Source organism: Camelus bactrianus, chromosome 1 (genome assembly GCF_048773025.1).
Source record: "Camelus bactrianus isolate YW-2024 breed Bactrian camel chromosome 1, ASM4877302v1, whole genome shotgun sequence".
NCBI classification, from domain to species: Eukaryota; Metazoa; Chordata; class Mammalia; order Artiodactyla; family Camelidae; genus Camelus; species Camelus bactrianus.
Window position 1 is genome coordinate 61,703,630 of NC_133539.1, and position 14,272 is coordinate 61,717,901.

The 14,272-nt window shown below is 40.3% G+C and overlaps 1 protein-coding gene and 2 pseudogenes across 1 annotated transcript in view; 1 reads left to right on the forward strand and 2 right to left on the reverse strand.

Moving 5' to 3' along the window:
- UBXN7 (UBX domain protein 7) overlaps positions 1-2,197 on the reverse strand; it is a 47,794-nt gene extending 45,597 nt beyond the window's left edge. The window contains exon 1 of the mRNA XM_074365256.1: positions 2,067-2,197. Within this exon, the coding sequence (XP_074221357.1) occupies positions 2,067-2,139 (73 nt within the window). The 5' untranslated portion in view covers positions 2,140-2,197. The remainder of the gene's footprint in view (positions 1-2,066) is intronic.
- Positions 1,238-2,794, forward strand: LOC141577898 (uncharacterized; annotated as a pseudogene).
- A 9,635-nt stretch (positions 2,795-12,429) lies between these two features.
- LOC105072390 (tubulin alpha-1B chain pseudogene) lies at positions 12,430-13,775 on the reverse strand (annotated as a pseudogene).
- Positions 13,776-14,272: the final 497 nt, after the last annotated feature.

Below are 14,272 nucleotides of genomic sequence, written 5' to 3' on the forward strand. Positions count from 1 at the left end.
AAATACCTTTTTGTCAGAAATATTACAATTTAAATATATATGGACAGAATCCCCAAATTTCTTAAGATACGTGAAAAGGATATGTGTGAAGGGGTCAATCATGTGTTTCTAATAATCAATTACTATCTTGTTAAAAAATAATTACTAGAAATCCATACTACATTAAGAACAATCTAAGGTACTTTCTCTTGCACACTTCCAGATACCATTGTCTACTGAGGGTCTCCAACTTGATTCAGGAATACAAGGACTTGTGACCAAGAAACAAGCCATGTAGAGTAACAGAGACAGAAATAAATCAAATAAGTGAGTCACATCATCTCAACCACATTTTTGGTTTTGTCTATATCCAACAAAAATGTTGCGTTAGAAGAAATAATGCGAGGAGGCTAAAGCAGTCTGAGTTCCTGAAGAGGTGGTAGTTAGCATAAAAACTGGAGTTAAATAGGTGGCATTTTAAACCACCTCTAGAAAATCCAAAGAAAAGATAATCATAATTAGTTCTATACCTGACTCACTAAAAAGATTATTCTATACAAACATAATGCAGCAGTATTAACTTATATACACAGTAATTTTCTAATTTTCCCAATAATGATCTGCTTAGACATTGGGAAATCAATTACATCTCTAATATAATAGTCCAATCACAGAAATTTTAAAATATTAAGAAAAGTTATCATCCCATTCCTCATCCCAATTTTATTATAAATTTTCCTCTACCAACTTTGACGTGATGTTTCATGCCCACAACCTAGACAATGAATGCAACATTTATTTATCACTGCAAAATAAAAAACAGAACTAGCTTTAACTATAAACCAGCAACTCATAAACAACCTGTAGTGGTTAAAATATAAAATTTTACCTAACCAGATCTTGCACGTCAAACTCCAGATATATTAAAAATGGAAATGTTCTCTGTATCTAACAAATTACCAGGTAAAGTATAGATCTGCTAAAGGGAGGGAACTAACATCGTGACCTCCTTCCAAAATGACAAACTAGAACGGCAAAATCACAATCAGGCACATGGAGTACTCTTCTCTCAAATCACTCCACAGAGAACTTCATCATTTGCTCCGCCCTCTAATAACTCATGCAAAAAAAGTTCAGCACCATCAGAGAGAAACAAGACAGAGAATTCATAGAATGGCTTAAGGGCCTTTCCTCCAGGCGGTAAGAGAATCTGCGTGTGCCCTTCGCAGGGGTCCAAAGCAAAAGAAAACCGAGGGTTTGGGGGATACTGACACACAGAAACTGGTTTTCTCTCAAAGAAGTTTCTGCCGTCATTGCTATTTTATCAGCAGGAGGCCCCGGCGCCATCGTCTCAGTCTTTATTATTTTATTATGGGGAGGTGGGAAACGCCACCAAGGGTTCCTCCAGGCCTTTCCTATTAAGGTTGGGGAGGGTTCCCCCTCATTCTTCTCTCAGAACCTCAGTCTTGAGGGTACTCCTGACCACCCCCTCTTTCTGGCGGCCTATCGTCGGAGATCCGTAAAGGCGCTGCCGAACCCACCAACCTCGCCGTTAAGGCGGGAGGGCCCGAGCACGCCAGGGCCACAGCGATGGCTCCGAGGGGCCCAGAAAGGGGAAGGGCAGGCCAGAGACAGGGGGGAGAATGACCTGGCCAAGGAAGAAAGGAAAAAGGAGGTGAGGGGATGCGCTGCACCCCAACTATGCACAGAGAAGAGGAGAAGATGATGAAGGAGGAGGGCGGTGGCCCGGGTGCGGCCCCCCACCTCTCCCGCCCCCAGGTCCCCGGGCCGACGGGGGCGGATGGGCTCGGCCCATTCCCTGAGTCTAGGCTGAAAGGGAAAACGGGTGGGGAGGTCGCCCTCCATACTGTGAGAAGACCGAGAACGAGGGTATGGGGTGCGCGGGGGGGCTGTCTCCCGCCTGAACCCGGAGACCCGACGCCGTCGTCGCCTCTTCCTCAGGAGAGAGGACGGGAGCCGTGGGTAAAGCCCGAGGGAGAAATGCACGAAGGTACAGGGAAGCCCGGGGCAGACCGGGCGCTCGCTCCAGACCCTACTCTCCACCTTCCGGTAACCGCGTCTCTTACCGGTGATGGCGGTGAACTGCTGAATTAACCCCTTCAGCGCCGAGGACGCCGCGGAGCCCCCGTGGGCAGCCATCTTACCGCCGCCGCCGCTGCCGCCGAACAACAACACAGACACACACGGACCGCCCTCCCCCACCTCGCCGCACGGTTTGCGCAGGCTCATTGACCGCCCCCTAGCTCCGCCCCTCCTACCCCGCCCCCCGCGGCGGTCAGCGCAGGCGCACTTCCAGACCGGTTCGGGAGCGCTCTCCGCTCTCCCGGTTGGCTGCTCGGTTGCTGCCTGCTGCTGCACCCTTCTTTACAACCTCTGTTGCCTTCCTTTCCAAGCTCCGAGGCCACTCTCATAGGCCGATATCACCGCGATATCGGTTCCTGGTTTCCGAAGGAAGCTTCAAGCTTGGCAGGCAGTAGATTCCCTGTCTTTCAGCTTCACAAGCTTTATTGACAGACTCAACTGCCGATGACAGTTTATTTTTTCTTTTTTGCAACTCCGGAGCCCTATGCTAGGTTTCCTGTAGCTCCCATCAAAATACAAATCCTACATCATCGCACCGAAGCGACTTTCGCACCTGTTCTCCAACCACTAAACTAATTGCTTGGCCCGTCCAGCAGAAGTAAACTATTAGAACCCTTCGTGCCAATAAAGCACAGGGCTCAGAGTCTGATACATAGTAGGTTTTAATAAACGATTGTCCAGTCCGCTTTCCTTCAATAAATACGTCAACACATCTCCTCTTAAGGTCTCAGTTTCCTCACCTATAAAATGAGATGTCATTTATGTAAAGAAGAAATGTATATAAGTATACACAATATAGGAAAGAAATGTATAGAAAGGTCACTGGAAAGGTGTCCTCAAATATAATGGTTACCTCTAGAGAGGGGAGCAAGGAGGGGGTGGTGAAAGGGGACTTTGAGGGATTCTTTTATCCTTTATTTTTAGGGTTTGGGGGAGGAGAAGAGGGGAGGGAGGTAATTAGGTTTATTTATTTATTTATTTTTAGAGGAGGTACTAGGGATTAAGCCCAGGACCTCGTGCATGCTAAGCATGTGCAGTACCACTTTCAGCTATACCCTCCCCCTATCCTTTAGTTTTAAAAAATATAATATGAGTATGTTATGTATATGATTTAAAGTACTTTAAAGAAAACAATTATAGGAGTACATTCAATCCTGATGATCCCCACCTTGAGGATAAAATTAAAGAGACTCAATTTAGGTTCTAGCCTCCCACCTCCCACCCACATATTTTGCATCTACACAGGAAAATGGCCCAATAAAAGATGAGTCATCTGGAGAAATGACCCATCCAAAGCACCTGTAAATGCACTATTGAGGTGAATTTAAAAATAACCAAGTCAAATCAAAGTAACCATAGGGTTATATGATTGGTGTATAAGAAAGCAGTCTCCTAATCAAAAGTATCGTCAGTTAAATGACAAACCTCCCAGGTTGCTACAATGCTCTACGAGGGTTGAGGAAACCTAGGACCCAGTTGCGGGTTGGGGAAGCTGTTTGGTACATATTGACCCAGAGGTGCAAAAAAAGGAAGGGAAAACCAGAGCAAGAAACAGTGTGACATCTTCCTTCCTAAAGGCCTTAATCCTAAAGTCTGTGTCACTGTAGCCAACTATGCAAAATCGGACTCCAAATAAAATAGTCCAACACCATTGACTACAAAAACTAGATACAATTATTCCTGCACCTCCATTAAATGAAGAGGCTAACAATGAGATCTGTATGTTTATTTCCAAGGTCTTAGGGTTCAGATATACTGATGTGGTTTTTAGATAAATCTTATGAAAAAGTGAAGATTGTGGCATCCACAACTCTAAAAAAGATTTTGTAGAAATTTTAAAAATAAGCTAAAAGAAAAGGAGTCAGCAAATTAATAACAAAACCTTGAAAAGAGTTTGGGGATTATGAAAGAATATGGAAGATCTTTAGAATCACAAGAAAATGTTTAAATATATCCCCCAAATCATGGAAAATATTTTCTTAAAAACATACATTATCCTCAGAAAGAAAATTAAACTGCAAAAACATTATACATTAAATAATGGAAAATAAAACAATACAGAGCAAATATCCCAAAGCTAAATGTCAGTTACTATTTGAATTCTTTCGCCAAATTACACTCGGATTTTGTTTTTGTTTTTAGGTCTGGTTTTAAGGCTCCCAGTCTCAAATAAATTTATAACATGTTACTGTAATTTAAGGGAATGACAGAGTAAATGAGCTAGAGGGGATATTCAAGGTAATCTGATACAACAGTTGTATTTTATTACTACTGTCCTGAGATTCAAAGAGTTTAAGAGAGTTGTTCAAGGTCACACTTGGTAAGGTAGAGCCTGGAATCCAAATCCTTTGAATCCTAGATAAATATACTATACTTTGATTGTAAAGCAAAATGACAGTATTTTTTAAAGATAATTAGATTACATTTTTTTAAAAATCCAACAATATGCTGTTGATACAAGACATATCTAAAACATAAGGATAAAGAAATATTAAGGGAAAAATGAAAAAAACACACAGAGGTAGTATTTAGGAAATGAAAGGTGGAGTAGCTACATTCATTTCAGATAAAATAGCCTTTAAAGCAAAATGTATCATTAGAGATGAAGGGGGTCACTATATAATGACAAAAAGAACAAATCACCAGGAAGATAAAATAATTCTAAATCTGTATGGACCTAATAACATGGCGTCAAGTGTACTGAAAAAAAATGTTTAAAGAAGAAATGACAAATGACAAATATACAATTTTACAACCTCCATCTCTCAGGCAAAAGTAATAAAGATACAGACAATACATATTCTATTCAAGCACCTGTGGAACAAAATAAAAATTGACCACAAAGCAATTCTCAACAAATGTCAAAGAATCATTATAATATGGAACATGTTCTCTAAATATTGATTAGTTAAATTAGAAATTAGTTTTAAAAGAATAACTTTTAAAAAAAAATCTCACATACTTGGAAATTAAAAACAAAGTGCTAAATAAGTCATGGGCCAAAAGCAAAATAAAAATGGTGTATCATTTAGGGTCCCCAAAGGTAACAGATGGTCAGGCAAATGATTTTTAAAGGAACACATTTTAAAGATGTGAGTGGGATATATGGGAATCTAGGGACAGTGGAGGATCTGGGACTAGCAACGGTAGAACATCACAACCTTTAGGTCTAAAGGGATAGGAGAGAGGGATTTACTGGAATACCAAAGGAGAATCTTATTTGTAAAGCAGGCCATCTTTTAAGAAGCAGTGACCTTCTGTCAAGGGATGTAACCAGCCTCAGGCAAACTCACAGAGAAAAGACCAGCAGTAAAAAATACCCTGACCTCCCCCTCCTCCTCTCTTCCATCTCCTGCCAGGAACTTCCACTGGCAGAATCCAATTGGAAGACAGAGGACACAGCAGCCTGTTGGGCAGAGAGCAGCGTGGAAGGGAGAGCAAGTGAGTGGGTCTGGAGGAGTAAAGGGAAGTTGATTGGCACAAATGGAAAGTGGAAAATATTTCACTGAAATACATATAAGAATTTGTGGAATACAGTTTTAGCAGTACTTAAAGGAAAAAAGTATGTAAACTTAAATGGTTCTATTAGAGAAGGCTAGAAAATGAGCAGCTCAATAACTAATCAAGAAGTTAATAAATGAACAACAGAGGCTAACCTAGGGAAATTTGAAGAGGAAAGTTAGAAATCGATAAAATAGAAAACAAAATACAAAAGAGAGGATTCAAAAAACCAAAAGCTAGTTCTCTGAAAAAACAAATAAAATTTAAACCCTTTCACAAATTAGATTAAGGGGAAAAGGGACATAGTAGATATGGCAGTGATTTCAAAAATAAGAGACTATTATGAACAACAACTATGCCAATGAGTTAGGAAATAGATAAATGGCAGTTTCCTGGAAAAATGTAATTTAGCAAAATTGACTCAACTATGAGAAGACTTATGATGATTAATGAAATTGAATCTGCCACACAAACAAACAGACCCAGATGATTTCTACAAAAAAGTTAAGTAGATGATCCCAAACTTATGAAAATTATTCCAGATAACTTAACATTGTAAATCAACTATACTTCAATTTAAAAAAATTATTCCAGAGAAAGAAACAAAAGAGACAAATAGCTAAAGAGGCTAGGCTAACCTAAATTTGAAAAACAAACAAAGCAGTAAATGAAAGTTCAGCCTCACTTATGGTTAGCTGAAATAATATTAAACTAAACCAATGTAAACAAAACTGAAAAAACCCTTAATAATCTAGGTAGAGAAAAAACATCCTCCACCTGATAAAGTATGTTTACTAAAAACACAGAGTAAACACCATTATAGTTAATAATAAAAACGTTTAAAGTCAACAACCCAATTTGAAAATAGACAAAGGACTTAAATAGACATTCCTCCAAACAAGATACACAAATGACCAATAAGCACATGAAAAGCTGCTCAACATCACTAACCATCAGGGAAATGCAAATCAAAACCACCGTGAGACATCACTTCATACCCCCAGGGTGGCTGTAATGGAAAAGTCAGATGATGATAAGTGTTGGCAAGGATGTGGAGAAACTGGAACCTCATAAGTTCCTGGTGGGGATATAAAACAATACGGCTGCCTTGGAAAACAGTCTGACAATTCCTCAAAAGGTTAATCGGTTACCTTATGATCCAGCAAGTCCACTTCTAGGTATGTGCACAAGAGAGATGAAAACATGTTTCCACACAAAAACTTGTAACAGATATTCACAGCAGCATCTTCCACAACAACTGAAGTGTCCATCAGCGGATGACAGATAATCAAAAGGTAGAACATCCACACAATGGAATATTTTTCAGCCATAAGAAGGAGATATAGCTCAGTGGTAGAGCACGTACTTCACATACTTCACATACTGGGTTCAATCCCCAGTAACTCTATTTTAAAAAAAAGTTAAAATAAATAAACCTAATTACCCTCCCACTAAAAAAAAGAGTTTAAAAAAACTTGTTTAACAAACAAAAACATTTGAAGTCAAAAACAAGATAGGTATACATTTTATCACTATTTCTATTCAACAATATACTAGATGTTCAAGCCTTAGCAGTAAGACAAGAAAGAATATATAAAAAGTTTTTAAAGAAGGAAAAAGTTATCATTATAGACTATGTGAGTATTTACATAGAAAATCTAAGCAAACTGACAAATTTTAGAACAGTAAAAGAGTTCAGGTACATTTCTGGATATAAAACCAACATGCACATTTTAAAAATGTATTTTTAAAGATGAGCAGCAAATAATCTGAAACTAATTTTAAAAATACTCCATTCACAATAACACTAAAAAAAATGCATAGGTAGAGATTTAACAAAAATGTGCAAGGTCTTAAAAAATGATAAAGCTTTATTGATAGACATTAAATGAAAGAAATCTAGTAAATCATGTATAGAAGGACCCACTATTATAAAAATGCCAATTTTCTATACATTAATCAATAAATTCAATCTAATTCTAATCAAAAACTCACAAAAGTTCTCAAATATTTTAATGGATAATTTTAAAATTCAAAAACAAAGGATCAACAATAGTCAAGACTTTTAAAGTAGAAGAAAAAGGTGGAAGTTTTGCTCCATTAGATATCAAGAATTATTATAAAGGTTGAGTAACTAAGACTGTGTGGTATTTTGGGGGAATCGACAGAGTACAGAGTGAAGTCCAGAAACAGGCACAAACGTATATGGACACAGTGACAGAAGTGATTTTATAGATCAGTGAAGGAAAGAATGGATTAACCAATCAATGACCCTGAGGCTAAATAAAATAAGATCCCAGTCCCATATCAGATACAAAAATAAATTATAGATTTATTAAATATTTAAGTGAGAATAGCAAAACTTTACAACTTTTATAATAGCATACGTATAGGGGCTTATCCTGAAGACTCCAAGTCAAACTGCTTTGCGTAACTTAAGGAGGGGATGCCATGCACTTAGTGCTCCAGGGGGCGCCATTCACACAGACCAGGAGGCGATGGGAAAGCCCTGCAGTTCTGTCTCAGGAGGGTCTGATCAAGGAAGGTAAAGATTTCTTAAAGAAAACATAAAATCACAAGCCATAAAGGCAAAAAGTAACAAATTTGACTACATTAAAACTAGAAATATCTGTAAGGTAAGGGGGTGAGACTGAAATTTGACCCCAAAAATGAGCTGACAAGAATTTTGAGGAGTGGTATATACTGCAGCTATAAAAAGAAAATCCAAAGGATAAAAATATCTGTTGTTTTTTTTTTTTTTTACCTTTCAGGTGAACTGAATGTTATCACCACCGAAAATATGTATTACATTGTGGGACAGGCATTAAGCTGTTCAGAATACTATATATTATATCAGGAAATCTCAACTTACCTGGCTTAAATCATAAAAGTTAGGGCAAGGTCTGTGGCCAGTACCACAGGGCTCCAGGTCTGCTTCTCTCTTGACTTTCCCTCATCTGCCTGAGCTTTGTCCTAAGGTGGTAGCAAGAAAGCTGCAGCAGCTCCAAGCATCACAGTCACATTCAAAGAAGAGCCAGCTTATCTCTTCTGCTGTGTTTGTTTGTTTGTTTGTTTGTTTGTTTTAATTGAGAAAGGAAACATTTCCTAGAAGTCCCTTTAGGGACTTTCCTTCAAAATTCATTGGTTTGAATTGAGTCACAGTTTTGTTCCTAGAGCTGTCCCTGCCAAGGAATGTGAGATAAACATAACTGGTTTAGTAAAGCATATGGCTTCGTGGAGGAAGGTGGGTATTTCCCTAAAGTCTGGTGCTCTTTGGAAGAAAGAAGGAGGGGAATGGGTGTTAATTAGTCAATGGCCGGAATCTGCTCCATTCATAAAGCTGCACTCAGAGCATGATGAAATATTCCTCCGCTTCCTTTGCTCTGATTCTACTTTTCCCTAGAATCCCTCTGAGTAATATCTGACCTTTCCAGGTTCTTTGATACCAGGAGAATGGTGTAGGAGTATGTTGGTCATTGGAAACTCCTGTTTCTCAATATGAGATTTTAAAACTGGTATTTTGGTTTAGAATTAGAGTTTTCTGTTCCTACGGTTTTTACTATTTCGCGAATGTTGTGTAAACAGAATATACTGGATGGAGCCCTTTGAGTCTGGCTTCTTTCGTTTAGCAAAATACATTTAAGATTCATCCATGTTGTTGCCTATACCAGTATTTCATTCTCTTTTATTGCTGAGTAGGATTCCATTGTAAGCATGTTTACCTGTTTATCCATTCACCAGTTGAAGGGCATTTGGGTTGTTTCCAGTTAGGGGCCAAAGCTGTTATCAACTCATGTACAGGTTTTTGGGTAAGCATATGTTTTCACTTCCCTTGGGAATATACCTGGGTATAGAATTGCTGGGTTATATAGTCAATGTATGTTTGACTTTATAAGAAGCTAATAAACTGTCCAGGAGTTTTTAAATTTCATTTTGGGGAAGACATCTGTCAATCATCACCTCAACCAAGGGATCAAACTAAGCATAGGTCAACTAAGCATAGGTCAACCTGATATTTTGTATTCCCGATGTGATATATTAGGAAATACACAGCATCACCTATGACATATTGTCGGCAAAATTGTTAAGTTTCTGGGCCTAATTTCCAGACTACAAGAAATACAGGAAGATCAAGGAACAAGTTAAAGGACACTATGAGGAAGACTCAGGCAAATCCAGACCACAGACATGTCACAAGACAGCGGTGCTGGTCTCTTCAAATTGTCAATGTCATGGGCAGGGGCAAGCAGAGAGTGGGGGAGGGGGAAGCCAAGGTCATTTTCCTAGATGAAAAGGGAGTGAAAAGACAACCACCAAAGCAATGCCTTGATTGGATCCTAGCTGTAAACAAAAACAAAAACAAAAAAACAAAATAGCTTTGAACTTTTTTAGGCAAACTGAAAATTTTAATATGGGCTCAATATGAGATGACATTAGGCAATTATTAATTTTCTTAGATATGATAATGATGTTGTAGTTATGAAAAAAGTGTTTTTATTCCTCAGAGATACATTCTAACATAGTTAGGGATTTTTTTTTTTTTAAATGGAAGTGCTGGGGATTGAATCCAGGACCTTGTGCATGCTAAGCATGTGCTCTACCATTGAGCTACTACTTTCCCTCCTAGAGATAAAATATTATGAAGTCTGCAGTTTACAGACTTTTTCTTAGTTTTATCTTTTACTGAAGTATAGTTGATTTGCAATGTTAGTTTAGGTGGACAGCAAAGAGATTTTTTTATACATATACATACATATATATACAAATATTTTCAGATTTTTTTCCATTATAGCTTATTACAATAAACTGCATACAGTTCCCTGTTGCAATTCATTTTTAAATGGTTCAACAAATTTTAAGGTATATAAAATAGCTATGATAAAACGCTAACAATTGTTGAACCTAAGTAGTAGTATACAGGTATTCACTATACTGTTCTTTCAAAACATGATAATCATAGTTATTTTTAAATCTTTGTTTGATAATTCTAAAATCTGAAAACCTTGCATGTGTGTTTATTGTCATTTATCCTGCTTCTCATGCATGATGCCTGGGTTTCTCTGTATGTGCTCAGTTAATTTTTTTAATGCGAGGTGCCTATTTTTTGCAAAAAAATTCATGGGAATTCTTTGAAGTTAAGATTTCTCTAGAGATTAACCTTTGTTCCTGCCAACCATTTAGAGTCACTATGGTAAAAAATTAATAGAAACCTCAATTAAGTAGAGCCTGGAGATCAGAAGGGGGAGCTCTCATGCCCTGCCAAGCAGAACTTGAACGGAAGGAGAAAACTTTTTTCCTGGTGAGGACTCAGCCATTGAAAACCCTTGGACTCTTTATTTACTATAGCCCTCCCAACTTCCTTTTCCTCTCTATAAAAGCTTCTCCTTCCCTTGCTGTGTGGGAAATGCACGTGGCTCACCATGGTTGAACCCCCCTACCCCACCGCCCCCCGCGTTGCAATTCTCTGCTGATCCTGAATAAACCCATCTTTGCCAGAGAAATAGATGGCAGTCTACTTGCTTTAGGCCAACACTACCATACCAGGACCAATTTAAACTAAACTCGTAACTTGAGGGTTTCTGAACCACATAGGTGATATGAACTTGGGCTACAAATCAACATGTGGGAATTGCCCTGGGGCTCCAGCTTCTCAGAGACGGCACCCACTCCCCATTAACCATCATTGAGGCAGCCCTCCATGCAGCCTCATGGTGACAGGGTGTGGAAGTGTTATTTACTTCTGGTTCTCCCTCATCAGAGGGGTCCTAGTGTTTTGGGGGAGTGTTTCATACTATACTCCTTTTAGGGGCTAACTTGTATCACTCTCAGATTTGCATGTTGAAAGTCTAACACCTAACACCTTACAACTTGACTGTGGTTGGAGAGAGGGACTTTAAAGAGGTGATTAAGTTAAAACTTAGGGTGGGCTGTAATCCAATGTGACCGGTGTTTTTATGAAGAGGAAATGTGGACACAAAAGGAGACACCAGGGATGTGCACGCTCAGAGGAAAGACCATGTGAAGACACAGAGAAAAGGTGGCCATCTATAAGCCAAGGAGAAAGACCCCAGAATTAAACCAAACCTGTGGACATCTTGGTCTTGGACATCTAGCCTTAAGAACTGTGGAGAAGATAAATTTCTGTTGTTTAGGCCATCCAGTCTGTGGCATTTTGTTATGGCAGGCCTAGCAAACTAACACAACTCTCTACCTTGCATGGCCCTGGACTTTGTTATTGTTATTGTCAATGGAGGTACTGGGAATTGAACCCAGGGCCTCCTGCATGCTTAATTTATTATTTTTGGTGGGAGGGAGATGGTTAGGTTTTACTTATTTATTTTTAGAGGAGGTACTGGGGATTGAACCCAGGACCTTGGGCATGCTAAGCATGTGCGCTTCCACTGAGCTGTAGCTTCCACCCCTCTAGCCTTTGACTTCTTTACTCCAGACCCCAAGGGATTGTGAAAATTGAAGCTCAAGTTTGCCAGCGCTAGCAGGTGCCCTCAAAGTGGGGAGACTTCAGTGCTCCCTTTTTCTTTCCAAGATTCCACATTCTCTTGACTTTGGCCCATTAATTCCTTACTATCCTGTCATCTCTTCAATGAATATAAGAAATTTTGTTTGTTTTAAAACAGCATCCAGTATTTTTTATTTGCTTGTTTATTTTTCTTTCTTAAAGCCTTTACTTTTGAGACATGATAGGAAAATCTTACAGGAATACATGGAAAATACATGATCACAGCTGAAGGTGAAGACAGTTTAATCAGAAAGCTTTTTACTCCTGTCAGCTGATGCTGAAACTGAAGTTCTGAGTAGAACATGCTGCAGGGCTGAAAAGAACGGTAATTAGTATTCCTCTCCTTCTTCCTCACCCTCTCCTTCAACAGAGCCTATATCAACCTCCTCATAATCCTTCTCAAGGGCAGCCATGTCTTCATGGGCCTCAGAAAACTCTCATTCCTCCATACTCTCACCCACGTGCTAGTGAACAAAGGCACCCTTGGCATACATCAGGTCAAACTTGTGGTCCAGGCAAACCCAGGCCTCAGCAATGGCTGTGGTGTTGCTCAGCATGCACACAGCTCACTGTACTTTGGCCAGGTCTCCACCAGGTACCACAGTGGGAGGCTGGTAATTAATGCCAACTTTGAAGCCAGTGGGGCACCAGTGCACAAACTAGATGATGCTCTTGGTCTTGATGGTGGCAGTGGCAGCATTGACATCTTTGGGGACCACATCACCACAGTACAACAGGCAGCAAGCCATGTATTTACCATGGCAAGAGTCACATTTCACCATCTGGCTAGCTAACTCAAAGCAAGCATTGGTGATCTCTGCTACAGAAAGCTGTTCATGGTAGGCTTTCTCAGCAGAGATGACACGGGCATATGTGGCCAGAGGGAAGTGGATGCGAGGATAGAGCACCAGGTTGGTCTGGAATTCTGTCAGATTGACATTCAGGGCTCCATCAAACCTTAGGGAAGCAGTGATGCAGGACACAATCTGGCTAATAAGGCGGTTAAGATTTGTGTAGGTTGGGCGCTCAATATCGAGGTTTCTACGACAGATGTCATAGATGGCCTCGTTGTCTACCATGAAGGCACCATCAGAGTGCTCCAGGGTGGTGTGGGTGGTGAGGATGGAGTTGTAGGGCTCAACTACAGCTGTGAAAACCAGGGGGGCTGGGTAAATGGAGAACTCCAGCTTGGACTTCTTGCCATAATCAACAGAGAGACATTCCATCAGCAGGGAGGTGAACCCAGAACCAGTCCCCCAACCGAAGCTGTGGAAAACCAAGAAACCCTGAAGGCCTGTGCACCAGTCAGCCAGTTTCTGGATTCGGTCCAAGATGAGGTCAGTGATCTCCCTGCCAGTGGGGTAGTGACCGCAGGCATAGTTATTGGCAGCATCTTCTTTGCCTGTGATGAGCTGCTCAGGGTGGAAGAGCTGGCAGTAGGTGCCAGTGTGAACTTCATCTATGACTGTGGATTCCAGGATCCCTGGGCACATGCTTGCCAGCGCCTGTCTCACTGAAGAAGGTGTTGAAGTCATCTCCTCCCCATTGCAATGGTCTTGTCACTTGGCATCTGGCCATCGGGCTGGATGCCGTATTCCAGGTCGTAGAGCTCCCAGCAGGCACTGCCGATCTGGACACCAGCCTGGCCAACATGGATAGAGATGCACTCATGCATGGTGGCTACGGGTCAGCAGACTCAGGCAACAGCAGTAGACACTGGGTCCCGGTTACCATACCTGACAACCTAAGAGTTGAGGTAAGTAATGTACTCACATCCAGTATTTTTAGTTGTTCTCTGTGGGACAGTCTATCCAAACACCTCCCTCAACAGATCAGCTTTGCTGGAGCTGCAGCTCCATTATGGGGAGGAATTCATGTACTAAGAATGTCAATAGTCCCAATGACAGAAGGCTTCAAGGACAGAGGGAAGGAGGTGGAGAGAGAGGGGGACAGAGGACAGGAGAGAGGGAGGCAAGTGGAGAAAGAGGGACAGGAGAGAGTAGGAGAGAAGGAGAAGGAGAAACGAAAGAAAAGTCAAGAAATAATAAGATAAACAAATTTCTACTGTATAGCACAGGGAACTAATTCAGTATCTTGTAGCAGCCTACAATGAAAAAGAATATGAAAACGAATATATGTATCTGTATGACTGAACTATTATGCTGTGTACCA